The sequence below is a fragment of the Leucoraja erinacea genome, chromosome 12 (assembly GCF_028641065.1).
Source record: "Leucoraja erinacea ecotype New England chromosome 12, Leri_hhj_1, whole genome shotgun sequence".
Taxonomy (NCBI): Eukaryota; Metazoa; Chordata; class Chondrichthyes; order Rajiformes; family Rajidae; genus Leucoraja; species Leucoraja erinaceus.
Genome location: NC_073388.1, coordinates 35,800,938 through 35,822,219, shown reverse-complemented (window position 1 = coordinate 35,822,219; position 21,282 = coordinate 35,800,938). Strand labels below are relative to the sequence as shown.

At 41.4% G+C, this 21,282-nt stretch overlaps 1 protein-coding gene across 8 annotated transcripts in view; it reads left to right on the top strand.

Annotated features, from left to right (window-relative positions):
* Positions 1–21,021, top strand: part of elf1 (E74-like ETS transcription factor 1) — a 264,463-nt gene extending 243,442 nt beyond the window's left edge. For 7 of the 8 annotated variants that reach the window (XM_055643909.1, XM_055643904.1, XM_055643906.1 and 4 more), the window contains 6 exons: positions 1,219–1,326; positions 1,910–2,089; positions 4,108–4,191; positions 12,680–12,872; positions 13,073–13,489; positions 16,311–21,016. In XM_055643909.1, the coding sequence (XP_055499884.1) occupies positions 1,219–1,326; positions 1,910–2,089; positions 4,108–4,191; positions 12,680–12,872; positions 13,073–13,489; positions 16,311–17,238 (1,910 nt within the window). In that variant the 3' untranslated portion in view covers positions 17,239–21,016. Of the gene's footprint in view, positions 1–1,218; positions 1,327–1,909; positions 2,090–4,107; positions 4,192–12,679; positions 12,873–13,072; positions 13,490–16,310 lie in introns of all 8 variants that reach the window. The other variant, XM_055643911.1, reaches the window with a different exon arrangement.
* Positions 21,022–21,282: the final 261 nt, after the last annotated feature.

Below are 21,282 nucleotides of genomic sequence, written 5' to 3'. Positions count from 1 at the left end.
CAGTGCAGTAGAGGTGGAAATAACATTGCCTTTGGCTTCATAAAAGACGGGGAGGAAGCGTGTGAAATTTGGGATGAATAATTCCATTTGGAGGAGGCAAGGGAGAAATTGTTTCAACTACATTGAAAGAAGGTAAATCACCACCACCTAGTAAAAACAAATCCAGGCTGTTAAGAGGTGCAATAAAATAAATAATGGAGACTATAATTTTCCATTTCTTTCAGCCACAGTTGTTCGGTGAAAGATTATTGAAAAAGGAAACAGGTGGTATACTAAATAATTATTGGCAAGTCTGCAGAATGTTGGTCATGGGCAAATTAATGGAAAACATCTGGAGCAATAATTTTTGTCATTTAGAAAGTTGTTAATCAAAAGTTGTCAGCAAGGGATTTGTTGTGGGATGGTTGTGCCTGACAGAGTTACAAACATTTGAGGTAATGTGTTTAATTGGACCCTTTTGTTTTTGTAACACATGCTTCACACAGATGTTGGGAGCAGAATTTGGAAGGTTGCATAACATACCAAGTTACCCAACAATGGTAACATTTTTGTGGGTATGTCAGTAGCAAACAGAATCCAATCTGGTGAAGTCTGAGATGGCCAAATGCAGCGATGAATTGCCCCATGTTTAGCAGGATATTTGGAAATATAGAGGAACAGGGTACCTGAGATTTGCCGTAAAGCTAAATGATGAACAAAGAGGCAACTGGAAGTTCCCTTCAGTGGTTAAGGTGTGGCATCTAAGAGCAAGGAAGTTGTCCTTTAATTATATAAAACATTAGTTTTGGAGCAAGATTATTGGTCGCCACTTTACAGCAAGAAAATAATTGTGATGGAAAATTCAACTGCCTAGTCTAAAATCTTTGAGCCCAATATTTCTCTTCTGTTCACAAGGCTGGCACAATGGGGTGGATATGAAAGACCTACTGTACATACCTATAACAGAGTCCTAACATGCAATGATTGTAGGTCATTTGAGAATCTATCTGTCCATCCAGGACGATGAGCGGGAGGGAAATAGTGTTGGCTCTGAAATGACCGAACTTCTACTCAGTCCACTAAAGTCAATTTTAGTACCACCTGAATATGCGCTGGAAATACACAACCCTCCAACTAAAGACTGGATCTTCATGGATAGCCTTTCCTTGCACATTTTGTCTGAAGTTGTGAAAATTCTTCCACTCTGCTAACCTCTTTTGGTGAATTTCTGACCCACAGTGGTAACTTCCTGCCAGAATGAAGATGAAACAATGGAGACCATTGAGGCTGCTGAAGCTCTTCTTAACATGGAATCCCCAAATGCCATTTTGGATGAAAAGCGAATGTGTAAGTTTTAGTTCTGGATACCGTTTTTTTGCCTTCCTTGTTCTGCCTGGAGTAATTGTGTGTCCTAATACCAACTGTACAAAACAAGATATCTTGTGGGAAGATTTCTAGCTTGAATCTCCATTTTTTAATATAAATTATAAATAGATTTTAATTCAGTTTAGAGATACTGAGTCCGCACCGACCAGTGATGCCCGCACACTAACGCTATCCTACTCACACTAAGGACAATTTTCAATTTTACCAAGCCAATTAGCCTACAAAGCTGTACGTCTTTGGAGTGTGGGAGGAACCCAGAGCACCCGGGGAAACCCACGCAGGTCACGGGAAGAACATACAAACTTTGCACAGACAACACCCGTAGTCAAGATCAAACCCGGGTCTCTGGAGCTGCAAGGCAACAACTGTACTGCTGCGACACTGCGCCGTCATAATTGTTCATCTGACAATGTAATATCAGTGCCAAACATGCAATGTTTTACTCATGAAAAATAAATCCCCAAACCAATGTCTTAACCAATAAAACTTAATTTTATCCCTTCTCACCACACTTTCTTCTTTCTCCTTCCTCCTCCCTGTTTAGTTCATGGATATACACACTCTTTGGATGAAGTAATCACAGAATCCGTTGAGCAAGGCACTATCTCATTGGAAAAAATCCCTGGTGTCATCAAAAGATATTCATCTCAGATGGCAGCTGATGAAGATGACTCTGCATATGAGTCTCCTCGAAAAAACGCACTTAAACAAAGGAAAAAGAAAGGTAAGTTTTTGATATGTGTGTTGTGTTTATGGGGAAATAGAAACAACCAGAGGTCTTCAAGTGGATATCGTGAGTAATTTCACCATCCTGATTTATATTACCTCGCAACTTCTAATAAAGCTGTACCTAGGTTTATCGAAACATAGAATACAGGAGCTATAATTGGCTATTTGCCCCATCAAGCCTGCCCCATCATTTAATATGACGTGTGACTAATTCATATCTTAATTAGATATCTTTCTAGCCACACTGGGCTTTGTACATTGCAGTAAGATCCCCTCTTATCCTTCTAAACTCTCTTGTATACAGGCCTAGTCAACTCAATATCTCCTTTTATATGACAGTCCTACCATGGCAGTATTCTGGTGAACCCTTCACTGCACACCTTTGTGGTCAGTGTATTATTTCTTTGATTAGGAAATCAAAACTGCAACTGGATGTTTGCTTTCACCTGCTGATATATAAGGAAATCCAGGTCACTTTGGACATCAATGTTATCCAATTATTCACCAATTAAATAATACCTTACCTTTCTGTTTTTTCCCTTCCAAAATAGATAACAGCATATATCTATATTCTATTGCATGTGCCATGTATTTGTCAATTCACTGAAAGAGCACAAATGCTTTGAAGCCTCCATGCATCTTCCTCACAACTCAAAATCCAACTTAGTTTTATGACATTTTATGACGAGCACTTAAAAGTATATCTGAATTTTGCTTGGTGCCAACATCTATGATATTATTTTCTCTGGATTAATAGACATATTTTTCAGTAAAAGGGGCACTTTGTCTCTAGTTAAAATTGAACAGTGTTGACTCACTCCTGACCCGTGTTAAGATCAAAGAAAGCGCATATAGGCTGTGTGACCAACACACAATTATGTTTGTGCAAGTTGGTCTCATGGATATTTGGGTGTTGTTCCATATGGCTTTAATGTGAAGTTAGGTTTCAAAGGTTTCAAAGGTCCTTTATTGCCACATGTACCAATTCAGGTACAGTGATATGCGAATTACCATACATCCATATGAAAAAAAGCACACGACACACAAATACATAAAAGTTAACATAAACATCCACCACAACGGATTCCCCACATTCCTCACTGTGATGGAAGGCAAAAAAGTCCAATCTACTGCCTCTTTATTCTCCTGCGGTCAAAGGGAATCGAACCATCTGACGGGGTGGTCGAAGCTCCTGTGTCTTCAAGTTCCCAAAGTTGGTATCTGACCTGAGACCGCGGGCTCCGTGATGTTAACCCATGTTTGGTGCTCCGAGGTGGATCCCTGGCAAAGGGATTGTGGGCTCATAGTTCGGTCTCCAGCAAAGGCCGCCAACTCCTCGATGTTAGGCCGCAGTGCGGACGGAGATACGATACGGAAAAAAATTGTATCTCCATCGAGGTAAGAGATTAGAAAAAGTTTCCTTCAACCTCCCCCACCCCCCAACTACCCCCATAAAACAAGCTAAAGAACATTTAAAAATAAACATTTAACACATACTATTAAAACACAAAGAAAGAAGGGACAGACAGACTGTTGGTGAGGCCGCATCACTGGTGCCACCCGGTTGCAGACTTCAATCAGTAAGAGTGTTGTCTTGCCTTTCTGTCCTGAATGCACTTGATTGTTGTAACATTAGTTTTGCACTCACTTTCAAACAGAATTGCAACACTAAGTTTTAACTGCAACAACAGTATGGAACCTCTTGTACACTGTACCATCGTGTAGCATGACACTTGCCATTCATTCCATGCAAAAGATTTTCAGTAGTGGAATAAAAATTCACAGATTATATGTGCCTCATGAAATAAATCAGGAGCCCTTTAGTGATGCTTGTTCTGCCCGTGGTGGAATTCTAATCATGTGGATTTTTTTTCCCAAATTGCATTTGCAACTGTTAGTGATGCACTCGGGTGCTGAGTGACTGTCATGTGTTGGAGCAGCTGTAGTGTAAATAGCAGTGTTAAACAGAGGATGCCGAGTGTATGCATAGAGTGACGTGATTTGATTTTCCAGGTCGGAAGATTAAACCTTCTCGCCCATCTTCGCCTGTCACAGCTCCACACCTTCCAATTAAAAAGAAAAATAAGGATGGAAAAGGTAAAGCATCATTGGTGTGACAGCTCAACAGTTGCACAAACATCGTGATTTATTTTTCGGTAGCTTTTTGTCTCATCAGCAAAATGATGTTGTATTAACACTGAGTGATGGATCTGCTGATAAAGCAAGAAAAATGTTTTTATTTGGTAATTTGTTGCTGTTCTGTCATTTGTTCATCTCCCTCCCTCCTTCCATCACTCTCTCTTCCCCCCCAGATTTCAGCTTTATTGGTTTTAAACTTGAGAACCCAGAACAAAATGCATTTGCTGCAGAATAGAAAGAAATGATGAATGGTCAAGCATTCTAATGTTTAGCAGAGCTTTTAGTTATATGTGAAACTACAGGTAGATCTACTATAGTGCGATAGTTAAGCTCCTAAAAAAACCTAGCTTGTTGAAACTCACATTATAAAAGCAATTGTGTCAAAGGGTGTCAGGGGTTATGGGAAGAAGGCAGGAGAATGGGATTAGGAGAGAGAAAGATAGATCAGGCAAGATTGAATGGTGGAGCAGACCTCATGGGCTTAATGGCCTAATTCCGCCCCTATCACTCCTTATGACCTTTTGTAAAGAGGGTTATTGGCTAGAGAGTATCAGACTTCCAAGAACAATTTATATTCCCACATGATTTTCAAAAATAAAGATTTTAAATCTCAATAAGTTTATTTTTGTTACTTTAGGTTAAAAATACTAAAGGCTGCATCTTACATTGTGTGTCATTGTACAAGTGTTAATAGAAGTGATTCTTGTCAATTCCAATGACCACCTATGGTGAAACTGAGAGATTGTGTTCTTAAGAGACAGTGTTGTCTGTTAATTCAGGTCATGTCATGCAAATCATGTTCCTTAATTCATCACTTGGATTCAATCCAAATTGTGTCATAGAAATACATGTTGTAGCAGAATCAGCTGTAACTTAAAATTTCTTACAGGCCTGGCATTCTAACATGGCAATAGACAATAGGTACAGGAGTAGACCATTCGGCCCTTCGAGCCAGCACCGGCATTCAATGTGATCATGGCTGATCATCCCCAGTCAGTACCCCGTTCCTGCCTTCTCCCCATATCCCCTGACTGCTATTTTTAAGACCCCTATCTAGCTTTCTCTTGAAAGCATCCAGAGAACCTGCCTCCACCGCCCTCTGAGGCAGAGAATTCCACAGACTCACCACTCTCTGTAAGAAAAAATGTTTCCTCGTCTCCGTTCTAAGTCATAGTCAAAAACCGTGATAGTCAAAGCTGCCAACCTCACAATCCCAGTGACCCTTCAGTGCTGCCTTTGTGGATTCCGCACATGCTCCCTGAGCGGTTCCCCTGGGTGCTCCAGTTGTCTCCAACATCCCATTTTGTGGTTAATTGGCCTTTGTAAATTACGTCAAGTGTAGGTAGTGGTAGGAGAATTGGGGAGTAAACGGGCAGGTGAAAGAGAAATGCTGGCACGTAAAAGAGAAATGCTGGCACGTGAAAGAGAAATGAGAAGTTCAAATTACTTTATGAATGCATTGTGTGCCAGTCCCATTTGTTTGTGGAATATCCTGTGTGATAGTAGTGACCTCATTGATGGTAGCAAATTTGAATGAGTAAGAGTGCTATATCACAGAAATGGGACCTTTGGATCACCACATCCATACAGATTTTTTTGCCCGTCCACACTAATATTATTTTCCCCAATTGGATCCACATTCTTCTATTCCTTGCCTGTTCAAGTGCCCATCCAAATATCTCTTAAATATAGTCAGAGAATTACAGCAGCGAAACAGGCTCTTCTTCCAAACTTGTCAATGCTGACCAATTTGCCTGCCTAAACTAGTCTCATTTGCCTATTTGGCATGTGTCCCTCTAAATCTTTCATTTGCAGTTAACTGTTCAGTGGTCTTTTAACCATTGTATTTGTTCTACAACCTGTAATTCTCTACCACCTGTCCACCACCTTCTGTGTAAAAATGATGCCCTGAATCTTTCATCTTCCACCTTAAATCCACACCCTCAAGTTTTAGACTCCCCTACCCTAGCAAATTGACTGACCATTCTCCTTATCTATGCCTCTCTTGATTTTATAAACCTCTAAGGATCCCCCTCAGCCTCCTTTGCTCCAGGAACAAAAAATCAGCAGCCTATCCAGTTTTTCCTTGTAATTCAAGCCTCTAGTCCTGGTAATATTCTTATTAATCCCTTCTGCACCATTTCTGGCTTAATGACATAATTCCTATTGCTAAATGACCAGAACTGCACATAATATTTCAACAGTGAAATCACCAACATCTTCAACAATTGCAATGTGACATCCCGACTCTGCACTCAATGCACCACCAAGCATGCCAAATGGTGCCTTCGCCTACCAGTCTTCCTGGGTCGCCATTGTAAGGGAACAATGTTTTTGTATCCCTAAGTCATTCCGTTTTACAACATTGTATGTGGCCCTGTCATTTATCCTGTAACACAACCCTGATTTAACTTTCCAAACTGCATCAGTTTGCACTTACCCGAGTTAAATTCCATCCGCCACTTTTCCAGTTGATATAGATCCTGTTGTGATCTTAGTAACCTTCTTCACTCTCTACTGTACCACATTCCTTCTATCCAGAGATGCTGCCTGTCCCACTGAGTTACCCTAGCATTGTGTTTTGTGTCTATCTTCAGTGTGCATCTGCAGTTCCTTCCTACATATTCCTCGACAAATGTTAATGTTATCCACAAACTTACCAACTGTGCAACTTACATTTTTCATCCAAATCGTTAATATAGATGACAAACAACAGTGAATACAACCAAACCCAGGTGCTCCAAAGCATTCCGCTGGTCACAAGTCTCCAATCTGAAAAAACAACCCTCTATTATCCGGCCTCTGACTCCAACCATCAAACCAATTGTATTGAATTGGCTAGCCCAACTAGTTCAGGTGTTCTAACCTCCTGGGCCAGCCTACTTGTCAAAGGTCTTGTTAAACTCCATGTAGACAACATCTACAGCCCCGCACTTTACAGTCCTTTGATCATTTCTTCAAAAAACTAAATTGTTTCTTTCACACACATAAAGCCGGCCATGTCTTTCCAAATCCATGTAGATCCTGTCTCTCAGAATTCCCTCCTGCAGCTATCCCACCACTGATGTTAAGCTTGCCTTTCCCTGGCTTTATCTTGCAACCTTTTTTAAATAAAGGCAGAGCATTAGCCACACGAGTCTTTTAGTACCGCACCCATGGCTGAGGTGATGCATGTATCACTCCTAGAGCTCAAATAATTTCTTCCTTTACTTTCCCACAATGTTCTTCGGTACATTTGGTCAGGCCAGGGGATTTATCCATGCATTTTTAAGATCACCAAAACCTCTTTTTTAATATGGATATGTTACAGGACATCGCTATTGTCTTCCATGAAATCTCTAGCTTCCACAACCTTCTCTATGGTACAAATAGACAAGACATTAATTGAAGACCTCATTAATCTCATGTAGCTCCCACGTAGATAAAACATTGATGCTAAAGGGCTGCTATTCTCTCCCCCTCATTCCTGTTTTGCTTTTAATGTACATAGACTTTCTTGGGATGCTTCTTTAACTCATCTGCTGCAGATGTATCATGTCTTTATTTTGTCATCCTGATTTCCTTCTTAAATATACTACGCTCTCTGTAAACCTCAAGGCAATCGCTTGATCCTAGTTTCCTACATCTGACATATGCCTCTTTATTCCAGACCAGAGCCTTAACAAGGGTTCTCTAACCCTGCAAACTCAGGTCTTCACTCTAACAGGAACAAGCTGGACTGAACTCTCCATTTTACTTATTAAAGCCTCCCATTTTCCAGGCATCCTTTTACCTACAAACAGCCTCTCCAAATCAACTTTTATAAGTTACTAGACCAAGTGCAGACCCGTTGGGTCTGTTCCCCCAACGTGCGATTTTGGGGTGGGGAGGCGGCATGCAGCGTCACACACACTAACTATCCCCCCGCACTCATGCTAATTACACCCCTTGATATTATATCTAATTATAATTAATTATACTAGAGGGGGGGAGAGGCGAGGGGAGGGGGGGAGAGGCGAGGGGAGGGGGGGGGGAGAGGTGAGGGGAGGGGGAGAGGTGGGGAGCAGGGAAGGTGGAGGGAAGAGGATCGGGGTGTGTGGAGGGGAGGTGGGTTTAGGGGAGGGAGGTTGGGGGAGGGGATGGAGGGGAGAGGTGGGGGAGAAAAAGAGGGGAGAAAGAGAGAGGGGGAGAGGAGAGGGGGGGAGGGGAGAGGAGGGGAGGGGAGGAGGAGGGGAGGGGGTTGAGGAGGAGGGGGGGAGGAGAGGGGAGGGAGGGGGAGAGGGGGGGGAGACGAGAGGGGGAGGAGAGGGGAGAGAGGGGGGGTGTGCTGAGAGGGTGGTGAGGTGAGGGGGGAGAGGTGGGGGAGCAGGGAGGGGCAGGGTGGGTGGAGGGAAGGGGTAGGGGTGTGGAGGGGAGGGAAGTTTAGGAGAGGGATGGTGGAGGAGGGAATGGTGGGGAGGAAGGGGACAAAAAGAGAGGAGAGAGAGAGGGGGGAGTGGAGAGGAGAGAGAGGAGGGGGGGAGTGGAGAGGAGAGGAGGGGGGGAGAGGAGGGGGGGGGGGGAGGAGAGGAGAGGGGGGGAGGTGAGGGGAGAGGTGGGGGGGCAGGGAGGGGGAGGGGGTGGAGGGAAGGGGGTAGGGGTGGGGTGTGGAGGAGAGGGGGGAGAGGAAAGGGGAAAAGAGGGAGAGGAGGGGGGAGAGGAGAGGGGGGAGAGGAGAGGGGGGAGAGGAGAGGAGGGGGAGAGGAGAGGGGGGGGGAGGGGAGAGGAGGGCGGGATAGGAGGGGGGGGGGGGGGAGAGGGGGGGGAGAGTGAGTGCCTTTTTTACTTCAACCCAAACCCCCCAAATAACCATTTGCAGGCAGTGGTCTTTTACTTTAACAATATTTTCATTTTCAAACCACATTAAGGGTACTTACTCACAGTTGTGTGGACATGTGTTCAGTGTTACTCACAGCTCAGAGAAACGTGACCCTCTGCCTTCCTCCAGCTTGCAGACTAATTGATGCACGCCACTTACTGGTTTTATAGTCCATCCCCCCTGCCACCAGCGGGGGCAGCAGAGAGAATGGGGCATTTTGTAAAATCATTAATATATCTGTCATTTTTCATCGATTGGAAAAATCTTCGGCACACATGCGGCAGAGGGGGGTTCTGAGCGAGGTGGCCAAAAATGACGGCCGTAGGTGTCTGTGTTCTCTCGGAAATCGCAGCACAGATCGCTAAAACCGATCAAGAACAGACTTTTAGTAATATAGATTTCTACTGCCATCAAAATTAGCCTTGATCCAATTGAAGTCAAGTAGACGTAAATTTAGGGGCAACCCTTCGGCCTTAACCCTTTGGCCCACCGAGTGCATACTGACCAAAGATCAGCCATACAATAGTTATATCCTACACACAAGGGACAATTTAGGTTATTTAGGCTCGACCAGCTCAGAAAACAGGAGGGAAGCTGAGCCCAATTTTACTAACCATACAGGGGCTACAGAGCAATCAAGTCCTTCAGCAAGACCAGCACCTCATATTCCGCCTGGGTTGCTTGCGTCCGGTTGACATGAACGTTGAATTCTCCCAATTTTGCTAGCCCTTGCTGTCTCCTCCCCTTCCTTAACCCTTGAGTTGTCTCCTCCCATCCCTCCGCCCTCGGTCTCCTCCTCCTCCCTTTTTCCTTCCTTCTCCCCCCATTAGTCTGAAGAAGGGTTTCGGCCCGAAACGTCGCCTATTTCCTTCGCTCCATAGATGCTGCTGCACCCGCTGAGTTTCTCCAGCATTTTTGTGTACCTTCAGCATGGACTGCCAGATGTGTCCAGAGCTTCTGTAACTATGTCTTCATCTGCGCAGACAAGCAGTAACAATGAGCTTTACTGTAATAATAATGGTTTGTAGGTTATTTGGTTTCTGTAAGTTGTCCCCAGTGTGCAGGAAAGTGGGAAGAAACTGGAGCATGCAGAGAAAACCCACGCGGTCCCAGAGAGAATGTGCGAACTCTGTATAGATAGCACCTGTAGTCAGGATCAAACCCAGGTCACTGGCACTGTAACTCAGCAACTCTACCACTGTGTGACTGTACCACCCTGCTGAATCTCTGTTTTCGATCATTACTACTAAGAATTCCATTGGTCCATTGTTATATTGCCAGCAACAAGGTAACACAGTCAGCAACCTTCTATTTCTGATATTATATATTCAGGACCTTTTCTTGCCAAAATCAGTAAATCAAATGGAGTCTAGAGTAGGTGCTTAATATTAATTGAAGCAGTGGCACACTATTTACTAAATATTTCATCCAAGGAGCCAATAAATGATTGGATAATAAAATGATTTCAAGGTGTGAGATTTCTGTAACAAAAAATCAATGGATATTTTATTGCAAATAAAATAACTCTTTTGCAAAAGGCCAGGGATTCGAGGTAGTGCTAGTTAGTCAGGAGGTGAATGTCAGCTTCCTTACAAATACAGAAAATGTGATCAGGTTAACCAAGCGAGAAGATATAATTGAGAAACGTTGGAAGGGCCAATCCTGACTTATTTTTGATAAATCTTTGTCAAAAACTATGCTGCACTTAAAAAGTGTACAGTGCATTCAGAAAGTATTCAGACCCCTACACGTTTTCCAAATTTTGTTACGTTACAGCCTTATTCTAAAATGGATTGAATTCATTTTTTTAAATCATGAATCTACACAATACCCCATAATAAAAATGTGAAAACAGGTGTTTAGAACTGTTTGCAAAATAATTAAAAAGAAATAACTGAAATATCACATTTACATAAATATTCAGACCCTTTGCTAAGACACTCAAAATTGAGCTTGGGTTCATCCTGTTTCCATTGATTATCCTTGAGATGTTTCCACAACTTGATTGGAGTCAACCAGTGGTAAATTAAATTGATTGGACATGATTTGGAAAGGTAACCTGTCTATATAATGTCCCATAGTTGACAGTGCATGTCAGAGCAAAAACCAAGCCATGAAGACGAAGGAATTGTCCGTAGACAGGATTGTGGCGAGACACAGATCTGGGGAAGGATTTAAACCAATTTCTGCAGCATTGCTCGTCCCGAAGAGGCCTCCGTCATTCTTAAATGGAAGATCTTTGGAATCACTAGGACTCTTCATAGAGCTGGCCACCCGGCCAAACTGAGCAAACGACGGAGAAGGGCCTTGGTCAGGAGGTGACCTTGAACCTGATGGTCACTCTGACAGAGCTCCTGAGTTCCTCTGTGGAGATGGGTGAACTTTCCAGAAGGACAACTATATCTGCAGCACTCCACCAATCAGACCTTTATGGTAGAGTGGCCAGACGGAAGCCACTATTCAGTAAAAGGCACATGACAGCCCATTTGGATTTTTCCAAAAGGCATGAGAAACAAGATTCTCTGGTCTGATTAAATCAAGATTGAACTCTTTGGCCTGAATGCCAAGCATCACGTCTGGAGGAAACCAGGCACTGCTCATCACCTGGCCAATACCATACCTACAGTGAAGTGTGGTGACAGCAGCATCATGCTGTGGGGAAGTTTTTCAGCGGCAGGGACTGGGAGACTAGTCAGGATCGAGGGAAAGATGAACAGAGCAAAGTACAGAGAGATCCTTGATGAAAACCTGCTCCAGAGCGTTCCGGACCTCAGACTGGGGCGGAGGTTCACTTTCCAACAGGACAATGACCCTAAGCACCAAGCCAAGACAACACAGGAGTGGCTTTGTGACAAGTCTGTGAATGTCCTTGAGTGGCCCAGTCAGAGCCCGGACTTGAACCCGATCGAACATCTCTGGAGGGACCTGAAAATAGCTGTGCATCGACGCGCCCCATCCAACCTGACAGAGCTTGAGAGGATCTGCATAGAAGAATGAGAGAAATTACCCAAATACAGGTGTGCCAAGCTTGTAGCGTCCTTACCAAGAAGACGAGGCTGTTTAAGAAGGAACTGCAGATGCTGGAAAATCGAAGGTAGACAGAAATGCTGGAGAAACTCAGCGGGTGAGGCAGCATCTATGGAGCCAAGGAAATAGGCAATATTTCAGGTCGAAGAAGGGTTTCGACCTGAAACGTTGCCTATTTCCTTCGCTCCATAGAAACTGCCTCACCCGCTGAGTTTCTCCAGCAGACTTGAGACTGTAATCGCTGCCAAAGGTGCCTCAACAAAGTACTGAGTAAAGGGTCTGAATACTTATGTAAATATGATATTTCAGTTATTTCTTTTTAATTACTTTGTAAAAATTTCTACACACCTGTTTTCTCTTTTTTATTATGGGGTATTGCATGTAGATTGATGATAAAATAATGAATTTACTCCATTTCAGAACTAGGCTGTAACGTAACAAAAAGTGGAAAAAGTGAAGGGGTCTGAATACTTTCTCAATGCACTGTATGCCTTGACCATTGCCTTTGTATTGCACAGTTTGTTGTGTGTGGTAATCAAATGGCGATGCTCATCCATTTCTCTCACCTTTTTCCTTTTCCAGGGAACACGATTTATCTCTGGGAGTTCCTGCTGGCTCTCTTGCAAGATAAGAACACTTGTCCAAAGTATATCAAGTGGACGCAGAGAGAAAAGGGTATTTTTAAGCTTGTGGACTCGAAGGCAGTGTCAAAATTATGGGGAAAGCACAAAAATAAACCAGATATGAATTATGAAACAATGGGCAGAGCCCTGAGGTGAGTAAGACTGCACCTTACAAAATGGCCAAATTTGTCTGGTTAGATCACTCTGTAATAGTTGAATAATTGCATTGTCCGTCCTAGTATTTGTTTAAGCATTATTCTGACCAGGTCCTAATTAACGTTTCTGGCCTGTTTCCTTTATCTTATAATATAAGGTGATGAGTTAAATTCTGAATGGCCATTGTTCCTTTTAGATATTACTACCAGAGAGGGATCTTGGCCAAGGTGGAAGGTCAACGGCTGGTGTATCAGTTCAAAGAGATGCCCAAGGATCTGGTGGTCATTGACGATGACTCAACTGAGCATGTCACACCTAACATGATGACCTCATCAGATTATTCATTGCCGACGAAGAGGAAAAATGCCACCCATGGAATCCTCCAGTTGCAGAATGTAGGCAAGGTGGCAACTGTGCCACAGTCAGTGCTGGTGCAGCACATTAAGCAAGAGCCCACAGAGTCGCTGACTCAGCCCACTCAGAAAAGAGGAGGGCAACAGGGCCACATCTTAACAACCATGCAGGGGCCACAGAGCAATCAAGTCCTTCAGCAAGGACTGCCAGATGTGACCAGAGCTTCTGTAACTATGTCTTCAGCTGCACAGACGATCAGGTAACAATGAGTTTTCTTGTAACAGTCATTATTTGTAATTCAGGAAGCTCTTGCATTGATGCAAAATGTAATATTACACCACCCTCAAAGTTTATTAACCTTTTCTTCCAAAATCATTACAAGAAGTGAACTATGGGTGGTGGTGCTCTATATAACTTTATTTGGTTTCCAGAAACATGTTCAATATATTGACCTAATTTGTCCACAATTTACATTCTCTTATAACCATATAACAACCATATAACAATTACAGCACGGAAACAGGCCATCTCGGCCCTACAAGTCCGTGCCGAACAACTTTTTTTCTCTTAGTCCCACCTGCCTGCACTCATACCATAACCCTCTATTCCCTTCTCATCCATATGCCTATCCAATTTATTTTTAAATGATACCAATGAACCTGCCTCCACCACTTCCACTGGAAGCTCATTCCACACCGCTACCACTCTCTGAGTAAAGAAGTTCCCCCTCATATTACCCCTAAACTTCTGTCCCTTAATTCTGAAGTCATGTCCTCTTGTTTGAATCTTCCCTATTCTCAAAGGGAAAAGCTTGTCCACATCAACTCTGTATTATAATTTAACAAGCAAACTCTGGATATCTTTCTGAAACCCCTAAACTCCCCAGACCAACACTCTACATACATTCACATCAAATTAACATAATACGGTGAAGGAGGAATTCATTGAATATAAGCAAGATGGGTTTCTAAAACATTTACTTGAGGGACTAACTAACAAACTAATTTGGATCATGTATTGTGCAATAAAAAAGAAGTAATTAATAATCTTGTGGTCAAGGGAATTTTATGGAAGTGTGACCGCAATTAAATTTTACATTGAGTTTGAACATAATGTAGTCATGTCAAGCCCAGTCGAGTTTATTGTCATATGCACAAGTGCAATGATGTACAGGCATAATTAAACATTTTGCTGCAGTGGCACGTAGACTATGACAAACACAGAGAAATATAAAATGCACATAAATTCTACAAACCAATGAAAAGAAAAAGCCTGCAAATAAAAACAAGACATTAGTGTGAAAATACACAATTAGAACACAAGTTCATGGTAGTGCAAGAAGCGGTCTGTAGAATTCCGTTGGGATTAAGGGTGTGCGGATCGGTTGAAGAATCTGATAGTTGTCGGAGAGTAGTTGTTCCTGAACCTACTGGTGTGTGACTTCTGGCTCTTATACCTCCTGCTCAATGATGGCAGCGAGTAGAGGGCATGGCCTAGATGGTGGAGATTCTTGATTATAGATGTCACTGGCTGGAGATAGTGCCTCATTTAGTTGCTTTTGATGGTGGGGAGAACTGTGTCCGTGATCTGAATCCACCACATCCTGCAGCCTCCCTGTTTCTGTGCGTTGGAAAAGCTGTACCAGACCATGATGTAACCAGTTAAACTCGGGTTTTCAATTTAAACAAACAATACTATGGAGGATGAGAATTGTGGATTGCTTGAAAAATTGCAATAAAGGATATGACAGTAAACAGAAAGTGGTTTGTATAATAATTTAAAAAACATGATTTGCAAATGAAAAACTGCTTTAAGGCTCAATAATCAAACAGGAAAATTGGTCTAATCTTGGTTGAGGAGAAATTAAAGATAGTATTTTATCCAAAAAAAGAGACTTTTAAAGTTTTTGGAAATAACATTAATTGTGAGGGTTGAGACTATTTTAGAACTTACCCAAGAAGAATCAAGAAATTGATACAGTAAAATATAATTTGAGAGAAAACTGCTGAGTGACATAAAGTATAAACAAACTGACTGTAAGATGGTTTATTTTTATGTAAAAAGGAAATGACCAGTGATGGTAAATAGGGATTTCTTACAGGCATTGAGGGGAGACTTTACATTGGGGAGTAATTATATGACAGAGAAATCAAATACTGGAGTTGTATAAAAAGAACCCGATGAACTACTTCCTAGAGGATGGAACGCTAGAGATAGTGAATACATTGAATATCATCTTTCAACATTTTATAGATTTGGAATTATTCCTGCAGATGCAACCACAATTACTAAAAACAGAAAAAGAAAAAAACCATAGACGGATTTAATCAGCAGCACTGGTCTAAAATGGACCTGGAAAATAGTAATTGGATTTAGCAAAGTCAGCATGGATATTAGAAAGGGAATTCATGTTTCACTAACCTGTTGGAATTCCTTGAGAATGTGTCTAGTGGAACAGATAAGGGAGAACCAGTGGAAGGTGTGCATTGATTTTTTGGGAAAGGTTTCGATGAGGTTCGCCACTAGAGGTCCGTTAATAAGATTGGAACACTTAAAATTGGAATTAATGAACTGAATTGGGACAGTACAATGTCAGGTGCTTGGCTCTTGCTGTTCACCTCCTATGTAAACAATTTGGCAAGGGATGCAATTTGTTGCCAGAACAAAATTAAATTAGACTTCAGGAAGACAAGCTAAGAAAGTGTATGAGAACATGGCAGAAAGAATGCAATGTGGACAAATGTGATGTTTACTCATTGTGGTGCATTTCGTGATATTTAAATATGGAGCTGACGCGAGCATTTAGGTCAAAGAGAATGTTATCTTTTATTGCCCTCAAATTTGGATTAATTAATATATTTTTAATTTAGAGCTGCTGTCTGCACATCCCTTTACCAAACATGAATGCATGACTTACCAGTCCCTCGTCTAAATAATTTGCAAGTACAGAGAGTAGTTAAAACCGTGAAGGGCACCTAATTCCATCCTGCCATTGATCTGCCTCTTAGAATCCTGCTGACTGGTTGTGCTGGCGATAACAAGATGCTTAATGAATGTTTTCTTCTTCTTACCTCAAACAGGACAATAAGCGTTCCAAGCCACGTTCCTATGATGATGACTTCTGGTGCACATGCTGTTGGTACTTTGATGTTGCAGACTATACCACTTACTTCCATGCTGTCTGGAACAGACCGCTGTCCTTCCAAAATTATTTTACGTGCCATTCCTTGTTCAGAAGGATCTAAGGAAACTGTCACAATCCAGGCCACTTTGTCTCCCACAATAAATGGATTTGGCTTCACTGAGGCCCAGCAGGCCCAGCTCATTGCCTCCAGTCTTTCATTATCTGATAGTGGATTTCAGACAGTCATAAATAATTGTGTGCAACCTTCCCTTGATGGCATCACACAACTGGTGACCCTCAACAGCGTTGGTCAGCCTGTGGTTGCACACCGTTCGGGGAGTGTAATTGCCACGGTGCTTAAACCACCCGAACATATTCTGGACACTTCTGAATTTCAAGGCGTGGTCTCGAGTGCACATGACCCCATTCCCAGAGTCAAAATGGTGGTGGAGCCTGGTCCTCTAGTGGACGACGAGTCCAACTATCAGCATCTCAACACTGTGCTGCTGAGCAATCCCAATGGTATCGCAACGTCTGTCATAAAGATGGAAGGAATGGACAGACACTTTGAAACTATCGTTCAAGGCTCTGAGAACCTCAACAGTTCATTGTCACAGAGCCTGAATTGTGCTCTCACTCCTGTGGTGAAACTGGAAGCCAATGACGAGTGCTCAGTATCAACCCTGCACCCAGACCACAAACATGATCAAGATAACACCCTCCTGGATACGGATCTCCACGATACCATGCCATTTCTAAAACTGGATAATTCCCAGACATTTGCACATGCAGAAAGCTTACTTTACTACCCTAGTAATGTGACTTCTTGTCTAAGTGCCATATCCACTCCTGCAATGGTTAAAACAGAGCCGACAGATCTGTAAATAATGTAGAAAGCAATATCTACTGTATCTCTCACATGTTGGACTGGCGTTTGGCCAATCTAATCGTGAAGGATTGTAAATAAGCAGTTATTGATTCAGAATATTTAATACTGTGTCCAGGCCATCATTGTCAGTTACAATTTGAAAGAATGTTATTTTAGATCTAAGCATCAATACCAGAGAAGTAATCAAGGGACCTAAATGGTGCAATGATTTTCTAGTCGTATGTTTTGATGCAAGTTTGAAACTTCACTTACACTTTTCTCCCTTTGTCCATCTTTATTGTTCTTTGACTGTCTAGTTAAAATTATTTAGATGTGCCTTGAACTCGAGTTCCGAGGCTCTTCTTAATAATTACCATCTCGGTCAATGCTCAGCAGATATTTCAGTGAGGGTTAGATTAAGTAACCAATTAAACATGGGTAGTCACCTTTAAACCTTACTGAACATTGGTTTCGGTGACCAGTTGTCCAGGAATTGAACCACCCCTCATGGTTTGGTTCCAAAACCAGCATGAATGAAAGTTGCACAAAAAGAAAATGCTGCAGATGGAGATCTGAATTAATAACAGGGCTGGAAATACACAATGGATCAGGTAGCATCTGTGAAGAGAGAAACAGTTGATCTTCATTGATCCGAATCATGAGCTTGGTTTCTCCCTCAAAAGATGCTGATGGAGGGAAAGCGAATTGTGCTGCAGTTTTAAGGATCCGTCAAGAGGCGTAAATCCAATTCAGCTTTTTCTGCTATACCATATTTTTCAACCATGTGATGTACCTGGAAATAAACAATTCACTGTTCTCCAAAACATTCCCACAGTTAGGTACACTCTCTTGAAAGTGGTGAATTAAGTTAAATTGCTTGATGGTACAGCTTTTTTAATATCTTCCTCCCCCAACATATCTTGCCAAAACAGTGAACAGTGTCCATCTGCAGTGAGCATGCAACTTAGCTTGTACCAGCCTAAGCACAATTATGTCTCCTTTGCTCTAACATAGCCTATTTATGTTTTTTGTAAACCTTGTTTTGGAATTATGTTTTCTTATCAGAAATTTGACATTTAGGAAATAATATTGAATGTAATTTTAGCTTACCATGAAGATGGGATGACAAACCACAAGATGAATATTTTATATCAAATTGTTAATTCCTTGTAGAATAATTGCAGAATATTATATTTTCATATGTGATATGAAAAGAATTCTTCAGGAAAAAAATGTGAACTTGGGATATTTTGTAAGAGGTTTTTGTAAATATTTATCTTTGATAATTCAAAATGTATACATTTTCTAATGCTACACAATTTCCTCGGGCTTTGTTTTTGACCAGCTTCCTGTCAGTTTATCATTGGAAGCTTATGTGGATGCTTCATCGGATGCAGAGGTCTATATTGATACTGCACCATCTCAAGAAAAAAAAAAACATGGGAGAGTGAGATTTCATTGACTAAAATAAAAACAGGTTATTTTACAAATTGTTTGAATTAGACAGCTATGTTATATTTTGCATATGGTTTGAAAAACATGCTTGGAATTTGCAGCTTTCGCCACAGCAGCCTATGGTATTTGGACCATATTCATGTTCTCCAAAGATGCTGTATGACTCCAGCACTGTGTCTTTCTTTGTAGTTCCCTGTTTCTATAGTTGGAATTGTCGTCTGCTTTATCAACATCTCATTCCTTTTCCAGTGAGCATTGCAGCACATCAGTTATGTGGGCCGCCAATTTATTATCTAACATCTGTTACCCAATTTGAAATTAATTTTATTGGAAGGATCTAATGCAAGGAATTTAGGTCACCCGAGCAAACCAAGTCACAGTGTTCCTCTTTAACCAGTTGAAGGATGTAGAAAATCAGAAAATATAAGTTGGAATATTCAATTCAACGTTAAACTAAATACAGAAATGAAAACAGAGAGGAAAAGAAAGCATTGCAAGAAAAATTAGCTAAATGCCCCCAACTTTAATTAAAATCTGAAGGAATGAGTTCAGGTGTAAATTTTTAATATCAGTTTATTTTACAGTTATTAAGATTTGTTAAATCGTTAAAACTTTCTTATACTTGAATGGACAAGCATTTTGTTTAGTGGATTTCACATTAATGCTTAACAGTTTTTTGTTTTCTTAATGGAGAGCACCCAGAGAAGAAGACGTTAGCTAGCAACTTACGAGCTTCCCCCATGTAATTACATGCCTGTGATCATTGCAATTTGGCGCATAATTTACATTTCACGTGAAGTTGAGGATTGGTGCTGCAAAATTTGAAACATCTTTGTCCTCTATTTTGCATGCATTAAAATCATTGATACAGTCAGCCAGACCATTTTCTAACCAGTTGCGTGTTCAGCACAGTTGGACAGTGTGTTTTTGTTTAGCTTTTTTGTTCTGTCATTTCTCCTATTTCACACCATGATTTTCTTTTTTGTATCATGCCCCCACATTCAACGTCTCCCTATTTCAACTCAGTTTAACAGATTCAGCTTTCACTTAAGACAAATATTATGTGCTCACTCAATGGTCCCCTGGGTAAGGACATTCTCTCCTTGCTTTGTGTACAGACCAATTAGTTTGTAGATTTGATCCTGGCTCTTTGCTAAGCTGACTGATTTTAACTCTCTTGATAATTGATGCTATAACAGACTTGCATGTTAGATTGATTTCCATCCAGTGACCCACTGCTTGGAAATACGTGCTGAAGGTCAACCGGTGGTAAATGTACACATTAAATAGCTTAGTTGCTTTCCAGGCAGAAGGTTGTGTTTCTAAATACCACTCCAGAGACGAGCACCGAATCTGGGCTGCACTTATACATATTGAAACAGGACTACAGAACAGTCAGAGGTATTGTATTTCTGATAAGGTAATAATCAGGCTGGTGTGTAAGAAAACATGACCTCATTTGAACAAGAACAGGAGTTTCCACAGGTTTTCTTGACTTTGTGGTATAAATATTATTTGTTTGTTATCCAACACCAGATGATCTGATCATCCATTTAATTGCTTTTTATGGGAATTTTGTCTTTAATTTAGTTGGTACATTGCCTTCTTGACACCAGGTCTACAGATCATTAGTTGAAGTGCTTTTGGACCGGAGCTATCATATGAATACACATCCTCCTCTTTTCCCTTCAACTGTTGGAACTGATTATGATATTGTGTTTCTCAGTAAAACCTACGAAAACCCCTCTTGTAGTGAACAATGATAATTTAAACTTAGGACAGGAAGGGGCTACTAACATTTATTGTCAATATGTTAGCTGAAAGCAAAGGAAAAATGAAAATGCTGGAAATAAAGTGAGGCAGCATCTGTGAAGCAAGAAACAAGGAATGTAACAGATCAAACATCTTTCATGTGTGGGAAGGAACTGCAGATACTGGTTTAAACCGAAGATAGACACAAAAAGCTGGAGTAACTCAGCGGGACAGGCACCATCTCTGGAGAGAAATAATGGGTGACATTTCGGGGCGAGGCCCATCTTCAGACTCATCTTTCATGTGTCTAATTTACCTGTTCTCATGTCTTGCCATTGACTTGAAACATTAGCAGCTTCCTTCTCCATGGATGCCATCAACTCTGAATATTATTGAATGAAGAACTGGAAAGTGGGGACAGTGGAAGAAATGCTGGATGGGTGAAGCTTGCCTACCAGACTACTCTCGGATTTCAGCATTTGACACTTTGACATAAAGGTACAAGTAGGGCCAACTGAAAATGAGCACGTACCTAAATTGACCCAGATATATCATCTTCATTATGGTGGTCATTTATAAAACATGAATAAAAAAATTGCAGATGGCAGAAAATTGGACAAATACTCAGTTGGTCAGTCTGCATGTGTGGGAGATGGGGTCTGGCCTGTTTAGGATTTTCAGCACTATTTGCTTTTATTTTATTATAAAATAAGAATGTTTGTCGTGAATAACTGAGTATAAAGTTTCTCTAAAGGTTTGTAGTACTCCAGAACACCTATTCATTCCATTCTGTTCTAATGACTATAGTCTTCATAACCTTGAAGGTTGATTGTGACTATAAGTCCCCAAGCAT